General features: G+C 42.7%; 1 protein-coding gene across 4 annotated transcripts in view; it reads left to right on the forward strand.

Annotated features, from left to right (window-relative positions):
- SYT16 (synaptotagmin 16) overlaps positions 1-26,717 on the forward strand; it is a 63,210-nt gene that overhangs the window by 26,805 nt on the left and 9,688 nt on the right. For all 4 annotated transcript variants that reach the window (XM_068192160.1, XM_068192159.1, XM_068192163.1 and 1 more), the window contains 3 exons: positions 17,009-17,265; positions 21,095-21,538; positions 22,597-22,786. In XM_068192160.1, the coding sequence (XP_068048261.1) occupies positions 17,009-17,265; positions 21,095-21,538; positions 22,597-22,786 (891 nt within the window). The remainder of the gene's footprint in view (positions 1-17,008; positions 17,266-21,094; positions 21,539-22,596; positions 22,787-26,717) is intronic.

The following is a 26,717-nucleotide window of genomic DNA, read 5'->3' on the forward strand; positions in this document are numbered from 1 at the left end:
GAATATTTTAAAGCTAAATTGGCACAAAACAGTAGCAATGCTGAATGCTTTTTGTTGCCATGGAAATATTTCTGGGCACTTACTGAAGACCTGGTTGCCAATAGTAATGTAACAGAGAAAATAGATATGCTTCATTTAGCAGCCACTGGTGATTAAAGAGCCACAGAAACCTGTTACAAGGTCATACCAATATATAGTTTATTTGGTTTAGGGGGAAAAAGCCCTGCAGCCCTAGGTGAGAATAATTTTGTTTTAAAAGAGATGCAAAACAAAATCCAGTAGATGCTCCCTTCTCTTAAACTGCCAGCATGCTTCTGTGATGAAATAACACCGTAGTTAAAAACCATCATTACTCCTTCTCCTTTTTATCAAATATGTTTTTTGATCCTATTTTTGCCTCTTAGGAAATTTTTCCTGGCTCACAGAGTAGATTTTCTTAGGCTCTGAAGCAGCACATATATTACTGAAAACCTATTTTAGGCTTAGGGATCTAATAAATTGTTTGAGCAATGAAATTCTTGGGTTTTTAAGTCAAATGTCCATCAGACATCATGAGGGCAGGTTAATCACGAGGTACAGGTTTGGCTGCTGCCCACTGTTGCTCTGTAATTAAATGCAGGTAGTAAAGTAGTAAAGTTGTAGCAAGTTTTCAAACAAATGCAGGAAAAGTTTTGGTTGTTTTTTTTTTTGTTTTTTTTTTTTTTTTTTTTTTTTTTTTTTTACTTTGTATGCTTTTCATCCACAGTTTAATACTGAGAAGGTAGCTCAGCAGGAAATATTGCAGTGCCAAGTGTTTGGCTTAAGAAGTTAATGATGGCAAGGCAGAGCCTTCTGTGTATGCAGATTGCTGCCACCAGTGGCAAATCATGTCGTTGTGAATTTTGCAGAAACAGATGAACTTGCTCTCTCGGACCCTTGTCTACTATTTAACCTCAGTGTTTGTGACAGAGGAACTGTCTCACAGCACAGAGCAGGGAGAGAGCAGCCTTTGCATCCCCCCACGGCTGAGACGCTGCTGCTCAGCTGGCTGGGGGTGGCTGCCAGATCCATCACTGCACAGTTGGCTTAAAAATTGAAAAAAAATCCAAACCAACAAACAGTGGAGCAAGAAACCACATCTGAAAGTAGTGCACTGCAAGTAGAAGGGTAGAGGTGGCCAGTGATTCTGCTTCCCAGCATGAATCTAAAGGGGAAAAAACCAACAATAATGAGAAAAGTGAAGAACAGCAATGACTGTGCAGTGGAAGCAAGGGCTTTAGCCCACTTCTCCCCCAGGGCTGTTGTCCTTTGCAAACAAGCAGCCAAAGTGACCATTCAGTTCTCAGTCTCACCAGACCCTGCCCTGAAAAGGCCCGGGGACAGACACAGCAGCAGAGCTGAGCCTTCTGAGTGAGAGCTGAGCTATTTTTGCACGAGTGCTGTGGTGGAAGTCTCCCAGGCTGTCTGGCACTGCTCACAGCACTGGTGTAATGGATAGGTGAGCACAGCACTTCCACTGTGAGAAGTCCTCAGAGATTTTTTCTCCTCCATCAATTGGGTGACCTCAGTGCCAGCTGAAGGCTGCATTTCAGTTGCACTAAAATAATTTTTGTGGCCTTGGAAAGCTAGGAAGTGTGACACCCCTGTCTAGATGGCTGGCTAGTTTTCCTCAGCACGTGTGTGAGGGGAAGCACACCTCTGAGGCTCTGGGAGTTTTTAAATCTAGAGAGCACTATTGCATTTGCTTACCTTGGCCTCCAACTTAACAGGGGTCATTGATTTTTGCCAGTAATTTCTGTAGTAAAGGAAATTATTCTTTCTGCTCTATATGAATGCTCCTGACCTCAGTAAATGACCCTTCATACAGGCAGGAAATCCTAGGCAAGGAGTGAGGTTTTCATTAGGTCCTATAAACCCATATAGCAAAGAATACCCTTAAGAAGAAGATGTTGATTATATTATAAATTAAATTTCTGCTTGAACTTGAGACTAAAATAGATAGATGGGCAGTCTCGACATTGAGAAGTGAAGTGTTTATGAATTTTATCACCTGTCTGGGTATGGAGCCAGCCAGTGTTCTAGCCATAATGTAACCCTATAAAAATCAGTGCCTGTACTCCAAGAAGGACATTCAAAGAGGCTACACTGAATCAATATCACCATGAAGACTAAGGGAGTGAAAGCAAAGGCAGACAGTGGACTAAAACACTTCAGAGAAAATACTCCTGGCAGCTTGAGTGGGATGAAGCACAAATGTGACTGGGGACGTGCATCTGGTCTCTGAAGAATGTGATACAAGCCCATGGCTTTCTGAAGTGCAGACGTGAGTTTGCATTGAATGCTTTCTCTCTGAGAAATTCAGAACCACTCCAAGTGTTTGTGCACAGACTTTTGTCCTTGAGAAGGTGGTGCAATGTTCCTACTTGTATTTAGAGTATTCCTTTGCAGTTCTGTCTCTTCAAATTTCCAAATTATGAGGAATCTTCATGAGGGATGTCACATGTGAGTGGAGATGAGAGAACACAACAGCATCAGAAGGAGGGTGGATTGTGGCATGTTGTGGCAAGCACATTTCTTTATTTCAGGATTTTTCATAGAGCAGCATAGAGGAAGGAAAGAGAAAATAATTTCTATTTCTGCCCCTTGTTTTCTCATGTGGAATGTGTTTGGAGAATTGTTTACCTGGGGTGATTGCTTGATTGGGTTCTGGTGAGGATTGTTTGAGCCTGATGGCCAATCCAATCCACCTGTGTCTGGTTTCTCGACAGAGGGTCACGAGTTGTGAGTGAGTTAGATATGGTAGTTAGAAAAGTAGGTATGTGGTTTTAGTATCTCCTTTAAATAGTATATTAATGTATTATAGTATAGTTATAATAAAGAAATCATTCAGCCTTCTGAACTGGAGTTGGACATCAGAATTTCTTCCCACTGGGTTCACCTGTGTTTACAATAGCATGTCAGCTTTACAACTGGGGAAGTGAAGCCAAACAGTGGTTCAAACCACAATTTCTCAAAGGTGCCAGCTCTGTCTTGGGCCTGTCAGCATTGCTGTTCATCCTCAGTCAGTGATTTTAGACACAGTGTCTTTGTCAGCTCACAGTAGACCAGGGGTTTGGGTTTTCACCAGGTCCCTTGTGTGGTGGGCAGAGCTGCCTTGTGCCCATCTCCCTGGGGGCATGGGGAAGGATGCTCTGCTCAGGAGCACTTGTCATCTAGAAGGTTGCATAAGCTGTATAGAGAAGGATTTGAGAGGATGAAACGGCTTTTGCCATTCCATGTAGTTACAGAACAAATTGTGTGTGAGCGTGTGTGTTTGTGCATGTATTTTCTGATCCATTTTGCTAAGTGACATCCTCTTCCCACTCTCCATATGGCAGTTGCGACTCTATCTTCCTCTGGGAAGGTTGTTTAGGACTCAAGAGACTTCATTTACCAATAAACAGCATCTTGGCAGCATCTGGGAAATGCTGCCTTTCTCCTAGAAACCCTGCCTCCTCACCTTCCCTCTCCTACTACAGGCGAGGCAGGTGTGAATGATCTCATTGTGTTGTGGTGGAGGTTATGTGCAGGCAATACTAGCAGCACTCTCTGCAGAGCTGGAACATAGTATTTCTGTGTGCTGACACAAACACTAGTATTGTCTTTTTTTTTTTTTTTTTTTTTTTTTTTATGTGTGTGTGTGGTTTTTCTTTTCTGTTGCAGTTGTTGCTAGCTTGGCCTGCAGGGTCTTGGTGGAAACACAGGTAATCCATCCCTGTTCCCTCCTTGCTGTGTTTAACAGTGCAAAACCCACTAATTTAAGCTTATATAAGATGGGAATCACTCTGCCAAAAAGTGAGCTGGTGTTGATCTTCATCCCTTGCCAGGCAGAGGTGTGGATATGACTTCCTTGAGCCCAGGTAATTTTTGGCTGCTGTAATGACCATCATTTTGGGTGGCCTCGTAGACTCCTCAAGTAGTTTTAGTAACCAAGGGGAAAATTAATTTTCTGCAATGAAAGCAAATATGGAGATTACAGTCATGGAGGTAAAACTGTGTAGTTTTAAAAACAGGGAATGTCACTGTTGGGCTTTGGGCATCTTGCAGGTAATGAGGAAGGTGTGGTTGGGCTGTACCTCCACAGAGGGTGTTTGTGTGATTCTCATGAGGTTTCCACAGATGGACTAAGGGACACTTCATCAGTACCTATTTGCAGACCAACAAGAATGACTTGGGTTGAATCTTAAGTCAGTCCACAGCAAAATCTGTAGAAAATCCCTTCCCATGTCCATGAAAATAGCTGATGCTCTCATGGCATCCTTGCACCACCTAAGAGTTCCCTCATGTCCAGGCAGGTACTTCTCTGGCTCAAGACCTCAGTACCCCTGTGAGATGAAGCATCCCTGGAGGGACTCATGAGGACTTACCCCCACAGGCTGGGTGTTTGGAGGAATTTACCTCCTCAGGCTCAGAGGGATTCAAACCTGTACAGTCTATACAGCATCATTGATGTGGGAGCATTTTTTAGCAAATAATGAGACTGGTGGTGCTGGAGAGAAAGCCCTGAATTTGGATTAATGAGAGCACTGTGGTTTGCTGGAGTTCTGTGTCTCAAGGTCAGTTTGGGGGTTAGATTTGCTGCCATAAATAATGTAGCTACAAACCCCTTGGGCTTGAGTTTTGCAATTGCCACTTATTGATGTAAAACTGCAGCTGAAATACAACATCCTTGCCCTATCACACAGCTGAGCTGCTTCCCATGACTCAGCCCAGCCTCTTGCTTCAAACAAGAGCCAGCAGCCCCTTGCCTTTCGAGCCAGTGTTGGCCATGTGATTGCTAAAACAAAAACAAAGGGAGGAGAGGAGGGCAGGAGGACAAGGTTGTCCCTTTTGGGTGACAGCTTCAGTCCTGAGGGCATGTGACTCTTGCTGCACCACATCCCCACCCACTGCTGCTCCCAAAGCTGGTGATTTTCCCAGGAGTGCTGGTGTTACAGCAAAGGGGGACTGTGGTGAATCAACGCTCTGGCAGCAAACAAAGTTTCAATTAGAAAAATCAGTGGGAAAATAAATATCTGCCTTGTTGCAGTGCAGTTGTTTTCTGCATCAAATCCAAACAAATATCTTTTTGAGGGAGTTCATTTCCACACTGTTGATCAGCAAACAAAGGCTTGTGGGTGTGAAGCTGATGGTTGGGTGCTGGGAATGGTGTGTGCATACCCTGGGTCTCCTGTGGAGTGGTGAAACCGCTTTAAAGAGGAGCAAAGTCAGTGACCTGAGTTTTCTGGATGTTTCCTTGGCCAGTTTGATTTCTGCTAGCTGAAAGTAACGAGTGCCAATCCAGAGAAACTTCCTTAAACATACTGGAGGAGGTTTAGGAACTGACTGGCTTGCATTGGAGGAAGTTCATTTCCAAGCCAAACAAACAAATAGAAGAAATGATAGATGGGTAATCTGAAGGAATCCAACCCATTGTGGTATGAAAACTACCAGGAAAATGGTTATAAAAATAATAATGGTGAGGGGGAAGTTCTTTTTTTTTTCTTGGAAGGAAAGGACAGTGCTTTTTACTCCACCAGCCATTGGCATCCGGCAGTGTGTTTAGTTTCTGAGCCCATGAGCATTTCCAGCCCCATACCCCAGAGCACACTCAGCTCCACCTGTGCCCTGCAGCATAACACAGCATCTACTGACAGAAGCTGCTTTTCTGCCTCTGCAGCTGCATGTTTCCTGCACACAACCCAACCTGAGCTGTCAGGGAGGTGCAAGCTGACTCATGGATGTAACTGCATCCACACCAGGGATTTTCCTGGCTTAGCAGTGTCTCCTACAGTGTGTAATCTCTTTTTTTCTTCCACTTCTGCACAAATCCTTGGCCTGTGTTAATAGAACCCAGTAGAATAAATGAAGCCTGACTCATTTTTGCTCCACATGTAAGATGTAAAGTAGGTGATTGGGAAAATCAGGGATGATTGTGGTTCAGCTTCTTGGCTGCCATTTCCTACAGCTATGGAAGAACCTTAGGCAGCACAGTGAGAGCCAGTTTGATGTGGAATCCCATGTTCCTATTTTTAAAATCCAATTTTGGGAGTAGGAAAGAAGCAACAGGAAAATATGCTGGTTTTACATGCTGTTTTCTGTGGGCAGTCCTCTATTTCTTTGCACAGCTGTGTGCAGAATTGGGGTGTAGTGCTCTGACTGCTGTATTGTTTCACTGTAGAGGTGGTTAGAGCCAAAAAATGGTTTGTTTGGTTTTTTTTCCCCCATGATTACTCTCTTTTTTGCTGTTTTGTTCTCTTTTCTTAAAGATTATTTTTGTTGCAAATATCCCCTGGTACAAAGCCTTCTAAGCTGTGATTCTCTCCACCTGTATCACATGTAAACACCCAAATAAACTCACCTTGGGGAGCTTCCTAGTTGGTTTGGTCATGGGGTGAGGACAGATGGAGAGGCAAAAGCAGGGCACTGTCTGTTGACACTCAGCAGAGAGGGGCAATCCTCACCTTTAGCACTGGACACCAAATATTCCCTTGCTGTTAGACCTGGCAGGAAGGGGTGAAACCACACAGGGATGGTGCAAGGAGAAATCCTCCTCAGCAGTAAATGACCAGTGGGTGTTAGTCAGGGGTGTCCTGGCAGTGTGTGGAAGCAGGGGTCTGCTCCAGCATTTTTTAAGACATTTGGGATCAAAGGGAATGGCTTGGATTGGGTGTCCTGCATCTAAATCAGTCTGTTACTTTGTGCATCAGTTTGAATTCCCAGCTGACAGCAAGAGCAGGATGAAGGCTCCAGGTTGAAAACTACTACAGAGCTGCAGCCACCTAGGAATTGATAGGAGCACCTCCACGTGTGTTGCTGCATGTTCCCTGTACAAAATGTTCCTCCTTCTTCTGAGAATCTTTAACAAGTCCCTAGTTTGCCACCGACCTTTCCAGTTTCCCAAAGAAAAGCTTTTTTTCTGTGCACAGTTCTGGGTTTTGCTGAGGTAGGAGCAGATCACTGTTCCTCTCTGTCATCCTGATCATGAAAATTTTAAGGCCAGGTCTGTGTGACTGCTTCTGTAAAAGCAAAGCACATGGCAGTGAGTGCTCCTGGGATGCTCTGAGTGTATGCATTATGCATAGATGTACTGATATTGTCTTGGTTATGTGATCAAATGCATTTTTTTGTTACTACTCCTGCTTCCTTCAGGGCTTGGTGATGTTCCCATTGAAACTCTCACTGACTTCTGTAGAGCAGAATCAAAAATCTCTAAGACAAAAGTGGATGAATAAAGGCAGCATTAAATGCATAGGAAAACCAGAAATTTGGCATTTGGAAAGTTTCCATTCTTCAGACAAAATGACTCATTTTTTGTTGTTGTTTTTTAACAAGCAGGCAGACAGGATGTATGCAGTACCTCTGTATTTCACACCTACATGATGTATTCTATTCAGTAATTTTTTTTTTCCTTGGGTAAGCTTCGAGCAAATGATAAGTTATTCTTTCTACTTGGTAACACTGCAGTGAATTCTTGAATTATTTATTTCATGCATTTTAGCGTGGTCTATTTGGATGCCTGTAAGCTAACTTTGTAACTGACTGGGTGTTTGAAATTTCTAAATAAATACTGGTGGTTTGAAACACCTTGCCAGAAAAAAAGAGGTCACTCTTCTTCTTCCCCCACTGTCTCCTCTGGGAAAAAAAAAATTAAAAATCCCATATGCCTCGTTATGAGCAGTGGGAAGCTGATTTGTAAAACAGATGCTGCATAGAAGTAATTGAGTTGAAGTTGCTAGAAATATGTATATGCTACACAACATCTGCAGATCTCAAGATGTATTCATTATCTTTCCAGAATTTAGATTGTAATTACGGGCCCTTTATTTAAGTTTCCATGGTGATGTAGAAAATGCTTCCCCCTTGTCCTTTGCTAATCAGGCCACTTGTGTGTTTGAATGGTGATGGTTTTCCTCTCCCCTGGGTTAAGTTACTGTTATTAATACAGAGATATTAAGTTGACAGGGAGCTGTCGGCTGCTCAGGCAGCGATTCAGCAGCAGGCACATCAGGCATTTGCTGCAGATTCCCCAGTGCCATCGTTTAATTAGCCTGTGTGCTTCCAAATGTTTGTGAGGAATAGCAGCCACTGTCATAGCAAGTGATGCAGTCGTGCCTTGGGGATTGGGGAAGTTGAAATCAAAGTCAAGCAGCCAATAATATATCACGCCATGCCAAGCTTCTCTCCTCCATCCCTGCACCCTTCTCCTCCTCTCTAAGGAAAAAGGCTCTGCTGTGTTTTGTAGGGGGTTGCAGGTGGGTCAGTGCCCTGACAGGAGCTGTCCAGGAGTCCCGTACCCACGTGGCCATTGCAAAATTTCTTGTAATCATCAGAATTTCACAATATGTCAAGACACATTTATCTAAGTTTACAGCCTCACGCCCATGGACCCAGGATTTCAATGTTATAGTTGTTCAAGAAAATGGTGAAAGGTGTGGTTTAATTAATAAAATGTTATTTTACGCAGGATTTTTAGAAAATTGAGAATCTGCTGAAATGTGAGAATGAAAGTTGAAATGTGGACTTTTGGTTAAACTGGGATAATTTTTTATTTTTATCCTAATCACGCAAAAGATATACACATATTAATAGAACTTTATAGCATTTGCTGAGCAATTAGATACATTTGATAGAGCTTACATGAGCTGAAGGTAGAAATGCAGGTATTAGGCTGAAAAGGAATGTTTATTTTTATGTGTTTTGATTATTTGACTGGATCACATTTAGGCCATGGGATTGTTACAGCTTGAAATATTTTTTCTCCATGAAAATTTCAAAGAAGGTTATTTTTAATAGCTTACATAAAAGTTATCAAACTTTATGACAGCTGTTCACTGACCATTTACAAACTAATGTTTAAAAATTTTTCACTTTTATCAGAGTGGGAACACAGCTTTTTCCCTCCAGTTGAGAGCAGTTTTCCAGCAGGAAGAGCAGGCTTGTTGTCAAACTGTGGCACACCAGACCAGAGGGTCACACCTACCCGTGTGGTGGCATGAAAGGAGTTGGTTTCAGTGGGATCAGCTGGACTTGGTGCTCTGCCCTGGGAGAGGAGTGCTGCCTCCTATGCAGCAGCAGGCAGATTTAAGGAGCTGTGACAGCACTTACCATTAAGTTTATACTGCAGATTTTTAATAGACCTAGCAGAGTGCATAAAAGCAGGTCCCCGTTTCCTCACCTCAGGCTGATGTTAGGTTTGAGGTGGAGGAAAAGGTGGCTTTTCCTCCCAAAACGGGAGAGCCTCCCTCTCCACCTGTTTGCTCAGCTGCTGGGGTTTGCCATAGAGATTATCAAAGTGAATCTTGGCAACCAAATCATGCCCTTGGTGCTGCAGATGGAGCAGTGGCCTGACCACGCTCCCAGCTGGGCTGTTCACACACAAACCCCTGTGTGCGCAGTGACTGCTGCTGTCCCACCGCTCCCAACATCCTGCTGTGCTCCCCTGGTGCTGCCGGCAGGGACATCAGCAGAATGTCTGTGTTTCCATCCTGACCAAGCCAGGCCAAGAGTATAGAGCATGTCCTGAGCCCTTCTTCCCCCATCTGCAGGGTGCTGAGCACTGATGAGGGTACAGCCATGCCCCATGCACATTATGGCAGCAGGAGGGCAAGGGCAGCACAGGGACAAGCTCAGCTACGTTATCTTCACTTTTAAAGGTTATCATTTACATTGGTCTCCAGAGCTCGTCTGCTGCTGGCAGATGGAGCCAGCAGTGCCTGTTACCCACGTGCCATATTTATGTGTTCGTGATGCTACCCTGAGCAGTTTACATCTGAGCTGCTTTTTTTGCACAAAAGTTCTCTCCCCACCTTAGCAGGGGCTGCAGGGGAATGGAAGCAGGAAAAGTTTTCAAGTCCTTTGTTCACTACTTTGTCTTAGCGTATGCAAATGATTTTACAAGGTTCTTCTGTGTGTTGTGACTTTGTGTTTTGCTCTGTTAAATATCTTCATTAAAAAAAAATAGGCTAACATGCACAGTTGAGCAGGGTCTAATAATATGTAAATGTTGCTGATACAAAATGACATCATCAAGCTTTCCAGAGGTTTGAAGAAGCAGGTGCTTCTCATGTTTATGCCTAAATCCTTGGTGATTTTTTCTCCCCAGAGGATGCGCCTGAGAGTCAGAAGTGTCCTCTGGCTTCTTGGCCAGGAGCAGGAGGCTGTCTAAAGCCAGAGTTGTGTTTTTCTCCCAGTGAACAGATACAGGGAAGAGGATGAACAGGCAGTATCTTCAGGCAATAACCATGATGTGATTAGGCAGTTTGAGACCTCTGTGTCATGATCACATAGTTTTTGATCAGAAGTATCTGAACAAAAAGCAGGTGTGGAGTGTAGATTCCAAATTCAGCCACTTGCCCTGCAGCCACAAGGAGCACAGGACAGACGTGTCTGGATGTAGAGGTCCTGCTTGCATGGAAAAAGCTTAAAGAAGCTGGAGTCTGGGGTCTGTAGCCTCAACACAGAGATGTTCTTTTGCTGTGGAGAACAAGTCCTAGTTCTTCCATTCTCTCTTACTAAACTTGATTTCCTGATTTTACCTGCAGCTAAAATACTTAGAGGGAAGCGTCCAGGTCCAAGACTTGCTGAAGTCCATTAAGATCTTTCCATTATTTGCATATTGTTTTCTAATATTTTGAATTCTGTTTCCTTAACCCACTGGGATTCTCATGGATTTTATTGGAAATTTTTCCAGAGTTAAAACTGCAGGACTTGATTGTAATTATTTTTTGTCTGTGCCACATAAGTCATCTCTTTAGCAAGCCTTTTAGCAGAAGCTGAATGTCTCCTTTTGTAACAACTTCACAAACACAAGGTGAACATTGAATGAATTATGCTGTATCATTTGCCAGTGCATACGCCAAATGTCAGGCAATGACAGAAACTAAAAATTTATGGCACAGAAGGGAAGAATTTTATGATCTTCCATGGACTAATGTAATGACTATTTTATACAAACAGAGATGAAATGCATTTAAAAACATAGCTATTTAGAAAATTGGCCTGAACACATTCTAAAATCTGGAGAAGTTCATTAGAGGGAAGAGCCATAAAAGTGCCCGTTGTTTTTAGCTCAATAGAGTGTTTTAATTTTGAAATATAATTGCTTGAATTGAATGCAGCCTCCAATTAGATCATTTGAAGATCTGTCTCTCCATCTAGCTCTTCTGGTACAACATGGTGCAGAGTTGCTCCTACTTTTGTTTTCACAGGTACCCAGCTGGTGTTTAAATCACAAAACAAAGATTTGTGGATGCAAAGCCATCACTGTGCCCCAAGGGTGTATCACACACTGTTCCAGCTGAGCAGATCCTCCGGGTGGGAAGGATTGTGGCAAGCACATTCTTCTCTCTCTCAGGATTTTTTCATCGAGCAGCACAGAGGAGAGAAAGAGAAAATAACTTCTATTTCTGCTCCTTGTTTTCTCATGTGGAATGTGTTTGGAGAATTGTTTACCTGGGGTGATTGCTTGATTGGATTCTGGTGAGATTGTTTGAGCCTGATGGCCAATCCAATCCACCTGTGTCTGGACTCTTGAGAGAGGGTCACGAGTTGTGAGTTAGATACGGTAGTTAGAAAAGTAGGTATGTGGTTTTAGTATCTTCCTTTATATAGTATATTAATGTATTATAGCATAGTTATAATAAAGAAATCATTCAGCCTTCTGAACTGGAGTTGGACATAATCATTTCCTCCCACTGGGTTCACCTGCATTTTACAATAAAGGATGAAGGACCTTTAGGAAGTGCTGAGTCCAGACTGGGATCATGGCATGTTCAGACTTTGCCTGAGATGTCTCTTCTCCTTCTGTGCTCTTAACAGACCTCTTACACATATTGCTGGTAGTTTTAATTTCTTACATAATCCAAAATCTATAGCAAACTCAGGCACAGAGAAAAGCTGAGCATCTTGGAGAGCCCTGAATAACTTCTCTCCCACTCAGACTTGGCATACGGCAGAGTCTTCTCACACCGTGTTCTTACAGGAGAGTTTCCTTGACCCTCTGTTTCTGTTTTCACTGTTGTGACAGTCTGCACTTTGGACTCATTTAGCTTTAACTTTTCACCTGTTAAAAAATCTCTGTAGTAACCTGAATAGATCCTGGAGTGCTCACAGCATGAAGGAAGTGTTTGGAGGATGCTCTGGGGAGTTGAACGGGCTCGAATGCCAGCTCTGCCCACAGCCTCTCTGCAAATCACCCTGTTAATAAAGAGCCTATTTTAGCTCTGGAAACATGGAGCCTTCTCAGGCTATTACCCAGCATGTGGTAAATTAAACAATCTTGGCCTGATTGCATAATGTCACTTGAAATTTAAGATCCTTTTTCTCTTTAACCCCTAAAATTTACAGGCCGTTTTTGTTTAGATTTATTGTAATTGCATAATGATTCTGCTCCTTTGAGGCTGTTCTAGGAAGTTTTTTAGCACTCTTTTGGTGGCTAATCTCCAAATTACCAGGAGCAGGAGCACTGCTTGGTCTCCCTGTGGGTGTGTCTCAGTGCAAGGGGTGCAGGGGTACTGCAGAGTGGTTTGGAACCGGCGCTGTAGCAGGAGCCAGGCAAGAGAACTGCTGCTGTGTGAGGGCAAATATTCCTCAGGCCCACTAAGCCATAGCTCTGCTGTCTTTTGGGAAGAGGGGTTTGAAAAATCACTGCTTGTAGCTAGGAGGATTTCAAGTCCAGAGGTAACCTGGGTCCATACTGAAATTCTTTCTTCCTCTGGACCATATTTAAACAGGTTCTTAACTTTCATGAGTTTATATACAGTTTAAAGAAGGGATCTATTTTCTTTCAAAGAAAAGACATGGGTTTTTTTTAATTTTAATTTTATTTTTTGCATGGAAACAAAGTGATTCTTTAGAGTTCACATAGCAAACACGCCCTTGGTCAGCACAGGTAGCAGGCACACATAAATTCTTAATCTGTGGTTCTTGCTGGTTAATGAACTGTGTGGTGTTAACGTAGCAAGATCTACCAGTTCCCATATTTTAATACTGGCAGTGGATTTTAGGAAGCTATGAGACCTCTCAAGACATTCCTTTGGCAAAATATAATAATTCATAGAACTGAAAGATTGTGTGTCATTGAAAAAAAAAAATAAAGAAAGATACTGTAAATTAGCCAGAACATTTGCCTGCCAATGTGAGGAGGGACTGCACAATATTTTTTTCAGTCGGGTTTTCAGTGTTTGAAGTGCCAAGCCTTCCTTGTATTTTTGAAGAGAGCCTTCTCTAGCCCAGTTCCTGTTAGGGTTCTGTTGGGAGGTCATGCTCATCCTTTCATCTGATAGTTTTTTTCACAGCCAGTTCTCCAACCTTGAACACAGGCTTTTCTGATTTATTGGTGATTTCTGCTACCCACTATCCCCCTTGCCTCCTTCCTGGATTGTGAACATGTGACCTGAAAGGGAAAGTTCGGGAGACAGGATTCTTAAGAAAAATCACGCTTTTTCATTGTACAGTACTATCTGCCCTTAATCTTAGAACTGTCTGCTATTGCTCTGCAGGGAGTCTTGGCCAATTAAAGTTCAGATAATGCTGTCTCAACCTCTGTCCCTGATGCTCTGCTGTTTATTCACGTCAGGTATTCATAAGACGGTTGACATTTTCTTCCTTAAAGATCTCTCAGGTAAATTACAGGCATTTTACTGCTCTGACCTTTTCCTTTACAGGAGGAACTTTTGTTTTCAACATTTGTTTTGTGAATATAATGTTGGAACGGATGTAATTGGAGAGGTGCAGTTGTTCTAGTCTGCATAGTTGGTCTATTACCTGTAATGATCCTCTAATACTGGTATTTATATGGGATTATCTCTTACCAAACTGCTTTAAATTTAAAGAAAAAGCCAGTCTGTTTCACTGATTGGTTTGGGTGAATCACTTTTTCTTTACTTCCCCTGAATACTACTTTTGCTCTCCTAACACATTCATTTTGTGCCTGAGTCTCAGGGAGATGGCTTGCTCTATTAATATATTCTGGAGTTCTCCTCTTACGGGTAGACTTTTATGGCTTTAATGTAGTTTTTGAAAATTCCTCTATTATTGATCTAGATATTATCCCAGCAGGAATCAAACCCACAAGACAATTGTGTGAGGATAATTTCTTACTACAGAAGCATTTTATTCTGAAAGCCTGCTGTGTGGTGTGTGCTTTGATGGATGACCCACTGTTTAAATGTGTATTAGACATTGGCTTGCTAATTAAATGCCTTAAGGAGTGCCTGTATCCATTCAGTCTCAGTAAATGCGTGGAATTTCTGTTATTTTATTTCTTGCTTATACTCTTATGTTGAGTTCTTTCTGTTTTCTGGCTTTGTAGAGAAGAAGGGAAGAAATGGCAAAAAAAAAAAAAAATTACTTTCTACCCTCACTCAAGATTTTTTGCTCAGGGCAGAGGTGAGACAATGAGGGCTCTCAGTTCAGAACTAGGTCTGCCAGATGGGAGGAGGAGGAGGAGAAGAGATGGGTTCTGCATTTCAGAAAGGAGTGAGGCAGTGAGAAGAGCACTCACCTGGAATTTGAGAGAGATGAATTTGGATCCCTCTTTGCTCCTGAAGGACCATCTCCCATGCGGAAGAGGACCATAATTACAAAGCTGTGAGATGCTCTCAGACTTGTTGGTTGAAGTGCCTGTGCTTGAAGCATTTTACTGGGAGGGAGAGTGGAGATCATTCATAGTTGAAGAGAGGGGATAAAGTTATTCTCCTAATTTCTGAGTTCTTTAAATTGAAAGAGCAGCCAAGGACAGGAACAAACACTTCTGTTCACCTGCAGGAAATGTTTCCTGAGTATAATCCCCATTCCTCTTGTTGAAATTTTGTGTGTGTGTGTGGAGCAGATAAGCATCAGAAACAGTGTATATGCTGCTAAGGCCAAACATAGAATTTCTTCTGCTCAGAAAGATTTGGGCTTTTTGTTCTAAGACAGAGGGATGTATAGAGGATCATAGAAAGGCTCAGGTTGGAAGGGACTTTTGCAATTTATCTAGTCAAATCCCCCTACCTTGATCAAGCTATTCAGACCCCCATCCAGCCTGGCCTTGAATATATCCGAGGCTGGGGTACCCACAGCTTCTCTGATCAGCCTGTGCCAGTGGTCTCACCACCTCACAGTAAAGAATTTCTGCCTTGTATCCAACCTAAATTCACCTGTTTCAGTTCAAAACATTACCCTTGTCCTGTCACCACAGCCCTTGGCAAAAAGTGCCTCTCCATCTTTCTTGTAATCCCTCTGCAAGTACTGAAAAGCAGCAATAAGGTCTTTCTGACACCTTCTGTTCTCCAGGATGAACAACCCCAAGTCTCTCAGCCTGTCTTCATGCAAAAGATGTTTCAGCCCTCAGACAATTTTTTTTTTTTTTTTTTGTTTTTTTTTTTTTTGTTTTGGACCTGCTCTAACAGGTCCATGCCTCTCCTGCGTGAGTCAGTTCCCTCAAGACCCTGGAATGCATTTTATCAGGTGCCACGGATTTGTGGATCCCTCAGAGGGACTCATCTTCTCCTAAGATGGGTGGGACTTCATTCCTCTAGTCCCTGCCTGGAGATTTGTGGACTTGAGAGATGTGAGACAAGCAGTTGACAATGAAAACTGAGACAGAAAAAGTTGTTGGGCACCTCAACCTCCTCCATGTCAGTTGCCACCAGATTCTCAATCTCATTTATCAGACAGGGAATAAAAATATTGATTCATTTAACAAAAGCAAACAAATGGTTTTCTATTAAACACAGTAATTAATACTCTCTTTTAAAATTTGAATTTGAGACCAAATTTGAAAAGAAAAAAGATTGTTCTTTTGTAGTGACCTTTGTAGGAACAAACAAAGATGTGGCCCTTCCTGAGCAGGGGAGTGGACAAGATGATCTCCAGAGGCCCCTTCCAACCTCACCTCCTTCTATGAAGCCTTAAAAACTCAAGTAGCTCTGTTTGCAAAGGAAATTGTTATGTTTTCATTGCTGTCATCAGCTGTCTGGAAGCACAAGTCATTCTTTCACTGTGACTGCTTTTTGCTTATTTGAAAGAGATGGAGGCAGAATTTATCTTTCTGTGTTCCTGAAGCAAGGCTCATCATGAGATGCATTAGGAGGAGGAATGTCCCTGTTTTTCTTCTGAAAGTGCTTGCAGAACATATCCAAGGCTAAATCATGTTGTTATTTTCATCTGTGTCCCTGGACATGTAATTATCTGTTCTGCTCCATCCAGAGAGATCTCGCTGGTGCTTTCAAGTAGAGAAAAGTTCCCTGTGTTCATAATAGAGATTTCAGTGGTGTAGGAAAGGAATCTGTGGTGAAGAGAGGGTTATTTTAGTCTCATTAATGAAGCTTACTCTAGCCCATGGACTATGTGTGTGTAGGACAAGATGAATTAAAACTAATAAAAACTATTAGGAAATTACATAACACCTCTCCCCTCAGCTGTTCTTGGGAGGAAAATTCAGCCCAAGCACAGAACTTGGAGATTTCTAGCTTGTTTTTGGAGCCGGTCATGCTCACCTAAGCTCTCAGGGATGGTTGAGAGGGTAATGCTGGCCCTCTGTTATGTCTGTGAAATTGCCTTCCTTACTAGCACCATGCTCTTGAGGACAATGCTAACTTCTGTCATCTCCTTCTCCTCCTTCTGCACAGGAGGAAATAGTGATATCTGTTCATCAGGCCTCTGCTGTGCTTTTCTGTAGTTTGATTTGTGTTTTCATAGAAGAGATTGCTTTGGGGCTGCACTTGAATATCACAAACACTCCACTTGCATTTTGTGGATAATTTCTTCAAGTAAAGGCAATGAGTTTCTCAGTTCAGTATGGTGTGAGAAATAGCCATGTCCCCTCCATTAAATGCTGATTTAAACAGGATTGGTTTCTTTATAGGTTGAGTGCTGCAGGAAACAGAAACTATGTATCGTAAGCACTAGGGATTAGGGAAAATTTAAAAAGAAAAATAAAAGAAAGGAGAGAAAGGCACATTTTGGAAGGGGGAGGAATTTGTTCTAATCCCTCTGAAATTATTTTCTTTATGAAAATTGTTAGACATGGATGGACTAAGCCAACTGAGTTACCAAGACAACCTCTCCTGTCGTGAAGATGACCATGTATCTGTTGATTCAAGAACAACAACCAGGAGTAGGGGCACTGGGCAGCACAAAGGGCCTAGGATGGAGCCCAGAATTGGGGATGGTGTCAGCCAGTCACACAGGGAAGGACGTCTGGAAACGGAGACAGCATTTGCCAACCAGGGATTGGAAGTAAACGATGCTACTGACAGCTCATCGGCTTGGAGCCCTGAGGTATGGTGGATTGTCATTTATTACACACAGTGAAAGCTTTTGAGGGATATTGGGGCCAAAAAAGGTTACAGGAGAAATGAAGTGAAAAATTGATCAGCACAGCACAAGATAATGGTACTCCTGTGTGCTTGTGTTTCCCCTTTTTTCTGGTATTTTACCTCTTGCTCCTAACACTAATTCACAGAAAGGCTTTCGTTGCTTGATTTCTGACTGCAGTCTCTGAACTGAAATTGGAGCTTTAGCTGCCCAGCAGCATTTACTGACGTTTAGCAAGGAGCTCTCTGTGGTGGCCCAGGGCTTGGTCACTGGCTGTACATGCAGGGTGTGTGTCCCAGGAGAGGGTATGTGGTCACTGGGTCAGATCTGTGTCTTTTTCCAGGTAGTTTCTATGACTTAGATGATGGGAATAATCTGAAAAGCTGGAGGCAGCTGGTGGGGGTGGCCTGTGACCTGCCCAAGTGACCATAATCTTGTACCCACTGAAACCAGGCAAACTTTTAGGGAAGGGGAGAACCTGATTCTGCTTTCCCTTAGTTCTGCCCTTTTATTTTGAATCCTCAAGGAAACATTTCAGATTTTAAGGCATTATAAACACCTGATGACTTTGCATCCCCCTTTTCTCTCCTAATCTCTCTGCATGATGTGTTGATTTTCATTATCTTACCGCAGGATTAAATTTCTGGAAAAATATCAGCTTGCATCAGACATGTTAAAAGAACAGCACAAAGGTCATAACTTCTGCCTGAGTTAAAAGACAACTGCAGAAATCCATACCTCCATCAGCCTCTGAGCAGCAAGGCTTTGAGGGAAGGTCCCTATCCCTGGAGCAGGCTGCCTGCAGCCAGTTCAAAGCTGGAAGGCAGCTCCTTGGTGCAAATGCTCCAGCCCTAAGGGGTGTTTGGAGCAGCATTTTGGTTTTCTGCACAATCCAATCCCACAAAACACTACACACCACATGGGAGCTGTGTGTGGCAGCAGGCCTGCCCTCTCTTTGCTGGGTTTCTGACATACACGCTTTGTCTGCCCATCTGAGGCTCATTTCTCCTTTTCCAAGTTTGATGTGCTTTGCCACGGTTCACGTGTGCTGCAGTGTCTCCAGTGCCCTCTTGTATTTCTTTGGAATTCATGGCTCATTTTACTCCTGGTGTCTACATTTTAAAAATGCAAAGAAGTGTTCCAGCATACTGGAGCAGAAATACCCAAGACACAGTTTATCTCCTACAAGCAGATTCTCATTCAAAGGTATTGTGTGGATTAATGAAAGGCTTTTTATTGCAGGAACTAAATGTTCTGACATGCCAGAAATGTCCAAGTGTTATTATGCTCCACTCAAAGGACCCCTCTTTAGAGACAGAAATGGTAATTTTATGCCCCTGCAGTGGAACCACAAGTACCATTTCAAGCCTTGTCCATAATTAGCTGCTCTTTCAGGTTTCTCTGGCAGAAATGGACTTATTTTACTTAGTGAGGTGGATGTTGGCTGTCCTGAATGACCGGGTTAGGCATGCAGTATCAACCAGAATACTTGGCTTGGCCTCTCAACAACTGTGCTGGGAAGAGGGAAAGAAAGAAATTTGTATGAAGTACCTAAACCCCAATCTTTCCTTGGATTCCAATTCAAGTATCTGTATAACCAACACATTCACAAATCACTTGTAGCCCAGCTGGGCTCCAAAAGCGGGGGGAAATTCTGTCAATGACTTCCACAGAAGGAGGATTTGTAGGTGTGTAGCAAACCTGCATGGGGGTGAGTCCAATGCTCTCAGAAAGGGCCAGTCTGTGAGGTCTCCAAAGCTTGGTTTCCCATGGAAAGCTTACTACCAAGGAGTTTGACATTTCTCTCTCCCTCTTTGCCTCCAGATCATGCAGTCTGCTCTGCAGTGGATCTGGCCACAGCTCTAGCAGCACAATTTGAGCTTTCCTGAAATCCAAATATTTTCTAGCTGTTCAGTAAAAATGCAGATATCTGACCTTCAGTCTGCCTTACACACTGCCAGAAGGTGATGATATCAGCCCTGATGGGGCAGGAAAGTGTCTCTTGGATTTTCCTTCCTGAGGGTTTGTGCTGATGCACTGGAGCTCACATTTTCCAGCTCAGACGTGTAGATGAAAGCCAAGTTTTGCCTCAAGCACAGTTGTCTCCAGACCTTAGCAGCAGTCCTTAAATATGCCTTGATTCCATCTCCTCAACAGCAGATGCACAGATAAAAGTGTGGGGGGAAATATAAGTCAAGCACAATCCCATCCCGTTTTGAATATTATTTCATCAACCAGACAGAAATAACTTGACTGCTACACAGGAGCACTTAACATTTTCGTAACACCATGCTCTCTCCAGGCAACCTGGCCTGCCTTACATTTTTGTTTTTAGCAATCTGCTGTTCATACAGAAAGGTGTTTCTGTAGCCAAGCAAGTAATTTTGTGTGTTGTTCTCCCTTTGACATTACTTCTTCAAGACATGCAACAGCAGGTCTCTAATCTGCACACTTGGACTTATGTGTTCATGTACATGTCTTAAACACCTCTGAAAATGTGAAAATCTGGAGCTTTGCATGTCATGGCAGATGAATCTGGGCCATCAAAAGTAGATTGACAGGAAGTAAACAAAAATGTTGATGTTTATCTGAGGGCCTGTTTGAGACACCCAGACACTTCTGAAGAGACTTAACACCAGACATCCCGTGGCCCATCATCTGTTCTCTGAGCAAAAAGACTCCTGTGCTGGAAAGAAGTGTTACTTGAAATGTGAAAAGAAGATAAATGTTTGAGGAGGAGGGTGACTCAGATGCTGGTGACAGGCCTTAATTCACCTTCTGGCTATTAACTGAAAATCTTTCCCTAGTACAGTGTATACTCGTGTTTAAACACAAATCATTGATCACTATAGCAACCCCTTTATCATATGAAGCACATTCTAGCTCTAAGATAAAAAAGCACTGTTGAACAGAAACCCACACACCCACTCAGCATAAGGTAAGGTGAGCATCCATGGTTTTATCTTGTTTTATCAAGATGGTTTTTGTTTTAAAAGTAGGTAAAAGATTGCGTGTGAATTGGTCTGCACATGTTGTGATTGTTTATTTTGAATTTTTATTCTGAATGTGTTAGTACCCAAAGTGAACAGAAGGAACAGATGCTTCTCTTGGGAGATTTTAGAAGGGTATAAAGAATCAATATGTATTTAATCAGACTGCTTTTCCCCATTATCATTGCTGTAGCCGTAGGAAAAGCATTGAATTATAGGTTAGCATCTAGAAATGGAATTTCCATTCCACGAGAAATTCTGACATGGTGATTTCCTCTTCATATTGAACATTGTGCCTAATTTTTTTTAATTTCTAGCAGAACAAAATATCAAAAAAGTTAGCAGGTTCAGCTGAATTGTTTGATTTTAATAATGGTAAAAAATTCCACCTTGAAAAGCAATTCCAGTGTATGTTCAAAGTAACAGGTTAAGTAGGTCAAATTGTTTTGCTAGTGCCTCAATATTGACATGAATGAAATGCAAAAATCCCTTTGTTTAGTTTTTCTCTATGTAGAATGTTTGCCAAATTAACCGTCTCCTGCAAAATACTTAAATATTGATGAAACTTTTTATTGGAAATGTTTCAACAAGTGCTGTTGCTTACTAGAGCGTATGGGGACTATTACACAAAATCAGGCAATTAACTATCATTGGCCTTTCCAGAAACAGTGGGATCCATATTTCACACAGCAACTGCCTATACTTGCAGGCACAAGTGAGGAGAACAATTTGTTTGTAAATGGAGCTGGAATCAGAGGCAGTTGAACTCCAGTGGAGGTTTTACTTCTTCCTTCTCTTTGCAGGAACACAATGAAGTGAACAGTGTGCCAGCTCATCATTGTGCCCACGAGCCCATCTGCAAATGTGGTGACCTGGATGTCATCTTCACTTACAAACCCTCAAGCCAAAAGCTGATAGCCACTGTCCTGGAGGCCAGGGGCATCCCAGACAAGGACCGCAGTGGTGTGAACACCTGGCAGGTGCACGCGGTTCTGATGCCGGGCAAGAAGCAGAGGGGTAAGACAAGTGTGCAGAGAGGACCCATCCCCATCTTCCAGGACAAAATCACCTTCAGCAAGCTGGAACCACAGGAGCTGAGCAGCCACGCCGTTCGCTTCCGCCTCTACGCTGTGCACAAGGTGGTTGGGGAGAAGATGATGGGAGAGCAGTTGTTCCACCTGAGAGGCATCAACCAGGAAGGGGAAGTGAAGGTGACCCTGCTTTTGGAGCCACGGAGTAACCTGAGTGTAAGTTTGATGAAAGACAGATGGAGTCCACAAAATTGTTTGTTTTTTGGTGAATATGGTGTTCCTGAAGTCTTTCATTCATTCAGGGCTGTCAGTGTGTGACTGGCAGATCTGACCTGCTGTCACTTAAAAAAAAGGTTATCAGGAAGGGGAAGCTCAGGGCATTTCTTCCCTGTGCAAAGCTCTGTTTTATTAACAGGTCAGCTAGCAAGCTTACACAAAATGGTGTGGATCTACTACATCTGCATGACTCACCACATGCTGTGCCATTCACATACAGTAGGTTGGTCTGGGAACCACCAAGGCATAATTCCAATAAGGGCAGTGGTTCTTGTGAACTGCTGTGTTGGTACTGCCGGTGCAGAAAATATCTCATTTGGCCCTAGAGACCAGCTTGTGGATCTCCACTGTGCAGTTTTCATCTTGCCAGAAATGCTTAGTAATGTTCTTCTACATGACAGATGGAAGTGGAGAGCTGGGTCATGTGAAGAGGAACTGGCTGTGCTGCTTCTTAATTTTCCATGCACATCACAGTTGTATCCAGCTCTGGCTATGCCAATCAATTTGTGTAGATGAGCTCTGTCATGATTCATTGTCTACAAAAAGCTCGGAGAGAGGTTGTGCACGTGAAATGAATAAAACATCCTACTTCAGGTGAAGCGGAGAATAGTGAAAGCCTTGTGGTAGCAAGGAAAGAAAGTAAGAAAATGCACAGTACATGGCCAAAAACTGCCAAACTGAAAAGTGTATTCCATCCAAAAGCCATTATCAAGGAGATGTACAGAGTATTAGTGTAGTAGGATGTTTGCTTATCTCAGAGGCTTTGATTTACACTCGTGATAACACTTTACTCAGTGTTCTTCATCTTTAAAGAGAAAGTTCAGAGATGTGTTTTTGTAAAAGTGACACTCTGATTCTTCTGGTGCCCCAGCATAATTAATTCTCAGTTATTGTAATTTCTTAAGAGAGATTTTACTAAACAAGGCCACAAGATACAAATTAAGAGGGGGAGGGGTGGTGAATGTCCTGATGATTCTCTCAGTGCTCTTTCCCTGCAGAGTGCAGATTCTCAGCTGAGTCTGTCAGCAATCTCTCACAGTGATAGCGCTTCCTCAACACAGTCCCTGTCGCATGGAGGGGTGCCAGAGCTGCTCGTGGGACTGTCATACAATGCCACTACAGGGAGGCTGTCAGTGGAGATGATCAAAGGCAGCCATTTCCGAAACCTTGCAATTAATAGGCCACCTGGTAAGTACTGTCACTGCCATTAAAATAGCACCATTGAGCCAAAATTTCCTTTTTTATTTTCTTCCTCAAGGTACTCAACTACAGCATTTCTGCAAGGCTTTCTTTGCAGAGTACCTGATTGAAAATTAAGTATTATCTCAGATCCGTGTGCTGATAAATAGTACAGGGCAATTAGAGGGAATCATCTGAAGGCTCAGCTGATGGGACAATAATACTCAAATGTCTACTTTATTGCTCATACCTCTACAATATCTGATTATGGCAAAAGTGCTGCTGTACCCAAAGCACAGAATTCTCAGCAGATCCATAAAAAAAAGCGAGAAGCACTTTCCAAGTGTTTAAATGTTGCCATGTGACCCACAGAGGCCCTGCCTGGTGCCATTAAGTGTTTCCCAGGACTACACTTGGTTTAGTCCCCTTGCTGTGCTGCTGAGTGCTGGGTGAGCTGGTGCTCTGGGCCCTTTGGGGACCCTCCTGCTGTGAATTGTCCCCTGCTGCACAAGGAAATCTTCTACAGAAAGAAGATTTGAAAGTTGTTGCAACAGCTGATTTCCCTTCCTCCAGTCCTAAAGGAAAAAAAATGGAAATTGCCTAAAGTAGTTTTAGTTGGTGCCTGAGCTGCAGTAAGTCCTTGCGAAGGATGGTGCTGGTAATGTCCATGATAGACATGGAGTCACAGCCACAGTCACCTGTTTGCTGCTGGTTGCCTCATTCAGGGGTTGAACAGCCGTGCTTCATTCATCTCTTGCTGTCCTTTTGCCTCCTGTCTGAAACCAGCAGCTAATGGCAATGTGAAGCAACCTTTTTGTTTGCTTTCTGTGATGTGTGCCTGCTTGTCAAAGTAGGTAAACCTTTGGCAGTTCCTTGCCTTCTCTGGATTTGATAGAATATCTCAAGCTGCAAAACACCAAAATTGCTTTTGCAAGATGCTCTGCTATTTGGTTCAGATCTAGCAAAATATTTATGAAATATTTCAGTGATGGATGTGAAATGGATGTGAAAACTCAGGTTTTCCACTAAACTATACTTAAGTAGATTACAGAAATAATCTGTCATCAGTCAGTCAGTCCCTGAGAATTAAGGGCAAGTCTGTGCAACAGTAAAACACTCGACCCCAGCCTGTGCAGCCCTCACTGTTATTAGCTGTGACAGCATACCTCTCCACATAGGTTACTTAAAGGCATGTTCTTGTTTGCATGTACATGTTTTAATAAAAGGTTTTAAGTTGGGATCTTTTTTAGTAATTTAAAACAAAGCTAGACTAAGGCAACCATGCCCCAGCAGGAAAGCTCTCTTGTTTCTGTATGCTGCAGAGTAGATGCATCCTAAAGTTTTACTCTCAGAAATGAAATTAAAGTAGTTCCAATATAGGTCCAAATTAATTTTAAGGTGTCTGTAATGCCCACTTGTTTTTCCCATAAATGAAATTGCATCCTTTCTGTATCCAGATGATACAGACCAGTGTCTCTCAGTGCTAGATCAACTTTCAGGTGAAACACAGAACTCCATAAATTATCATAGGCAAACTCTGAACCTATCAAAATCTGCTTCTTTTATTCCAAGTCACATTGTTGCTTCTGCCTTCTGAATTGTTCTTCTGTGCCTGTAAAGTCCCCAGTAGTGTGGTGAGGAAAAGAAAGCCCAGTGAAGCAGAACCTGAAAGAAATTAAAAAGAAGGAAGGAAACCAGCCCTTGTCTCGGTGCTGGAGTAGCACTTCACTGATAACCCCCCAGGCACTGCAGAGCAGTTTGTTACCGTCTGAAACATGCTGCTGGCTGAATGAGATGCTCAATAAGTCCTTCACAAAGTGAAGCTAAAACTGCTGAGCCCTTTCTGGAGGATGAGCAAAGAGCCCTTGTGTTTTCTTAAATAGGTTCTATTTGAAGTTTTGTTGTTTGAGGCTCAGAGGGAGTGATTTCTTTAAAGTATCATGGAAATTTTGGATACAATAGCGCTGTGGAACACTCGGACACCGAGCCTAAACTGCTATTCAGGGCAGCCATTTATGGTAAGACTGAAGGGGCAGAATTCCTCAGCATTCCCAGCCCTGGATACACAGACCCTGTACAGGACCCATACGTGATCCTGTCAGCTTTTTAGGAATGGCAAAGGAGTTTTGCACAACAGCAAAGTCTCCAGCTGTGCTTTTTGCCCACCTTGACCCTATTCTCTGCCACCTGTAGACCCACACCATGGGTGCTGCCTTCTTTGCATTCTTGCACAGGGATTTCACTGTGTGCAGAACAAGGAACTGGACTGGGGCACTGGTGATTTTAGGTGTTAAAGGCTGCAGAGGCTGAAAGAGATGGTTTTATAGAGAAGAAAAGGGAGATGGTGTATGTCTCAGGGTTTCCTGGGCACATTTTCTCCTTCACTTAAACCTTTAAACTGAGTCAGGTAAATGTCAAAGTCATGGTGCTTACGTGGGTAATAATGGGTTAGAAAACAGCTGGGCAGCTTACAGAAACGAAAATCGTGCAGGCAGTGTCTTGTCTTCAGGACATATATGTGGGATTTAAGAATAGTTTGGTCAAAGATAAGTGTCCAGGTATTGTTCTGGGGAACATGCTGAGTTACAGGCCTAAGCTTACATTCCCTGATCACACAAATAGATCCATTATCACTCAGAGCACTTAAGAGCACTCAAGAGTATGGCTCCAGCATCGGACCTTCAATTATCTGGGTGTGCCAAAAAGCCTTGTGCAGAAAAGCATCTACAGCTTTGTCAGATGTGGACACTGTTGGTATTTTAGTGCTAATGGCTTGTGTGCTGTGCACCTCATTCTCCTTGCTTCTTGTAAAAATCATTAACCTGTGCTAGCATTTTGTAGGAGTTCGTATTTTGGTCTGTGGTCTTGTATCTTAGAACAAAATGCAATGTGTTCATTTAAAGGGTGTTTATTAAAAAAAAATAACAAGAGAAGCCTACACCACTGGCAGAAATGTCTTTAAACATTTATAACCAGTTACATATGATGTGCATGGAAGTAATACCTTGGGATCGCAGTGATGGACCAGGAATCATTTGAGCTAGTCTGTGCATAAACACAAAGCACAAGAATGTGTCTGCTCATGTGATGCTAAACCTTCATCAGCTGCTCTGCTGGGCACAGCTCTGTCTCCTGTCATCCAGCCTTCCTTCTGTTCCCTTCTGCATTTCTTTTGGGGTTTATGTCTGTGTGTAATGCAGTGTAAGAAGAACTATTGTGAAGTTATTCCCTTGTCTAAGAAAAGTCCTCCAAGCTTTTTGGCAGCTGCAGAATTAGTCACATATAATAATTGCATCCGTGCATGATCATTATTATACCAGCAGCATATTAACTCCATTAAACAAATACAATAGCACTGATGCTGGAAAAGACAGGAGGGGAGAGAACAAGCTATCAGGATTTCTTTGGGGAACAGGAGAAATTCTTGAAGTAAAGATTTGTCTGAAAACAAACATCTACCTGAGCCACAGGTAACAAATGCCAACAAGTACAGAAAATGTTCCCATAGGAAATTAGGATCCTTAAACTGGGATCCTATTTGCTCTGGGATCAGAGTGCCTGAAAGCCATTAGTGGATTTTATTTCATCAGCTTATTTTTGAAGGAAGAAAAGTTATTATCCCTGTTACATTCCTGGAGAACAAAGGCACAGGTTAATTCCTTTAATTACTTCAAAGCAGGCCAGGAAGCTGAATAAAATAAATTAACTTTTAACCTGCATATCTTGCTCTGAACAGGGAACTTGCTTGAGTTCCTAAAGCTTTGTGATTCATTTTCCCATGTCATCAGTAATAGAGAAGGGATCTGTGCCAGGGCAAGCTGGGCTGGATCCAGTCCTCCAGACATTGGATAACAGAGCAGTAGATGTGCTGGGAAGCTTCTTGCTGCTGAGTGCTTGCCAGTCAGTGACAGTAAGATTGTAGAAAACCACCTCTCCTTCT

The sequence above is a fragment of the Anomalospiza imberbis genome, chromosome 6, assembly GCF_031753505.1.
Source record: "Anomalospiza imberbis isolate Cuckoo-Finch-1a 21T00152 chromosome 6, ASM3175350v1, whole genome shotgun sequence".
Classification (NCBI taxonomy): domain Eukaryota; kingdom Metazoa; phylum Chordata; class Aves; order Passeriformes; family Viduidae; genus Anomalospiza; species Anomalospiza imberbis.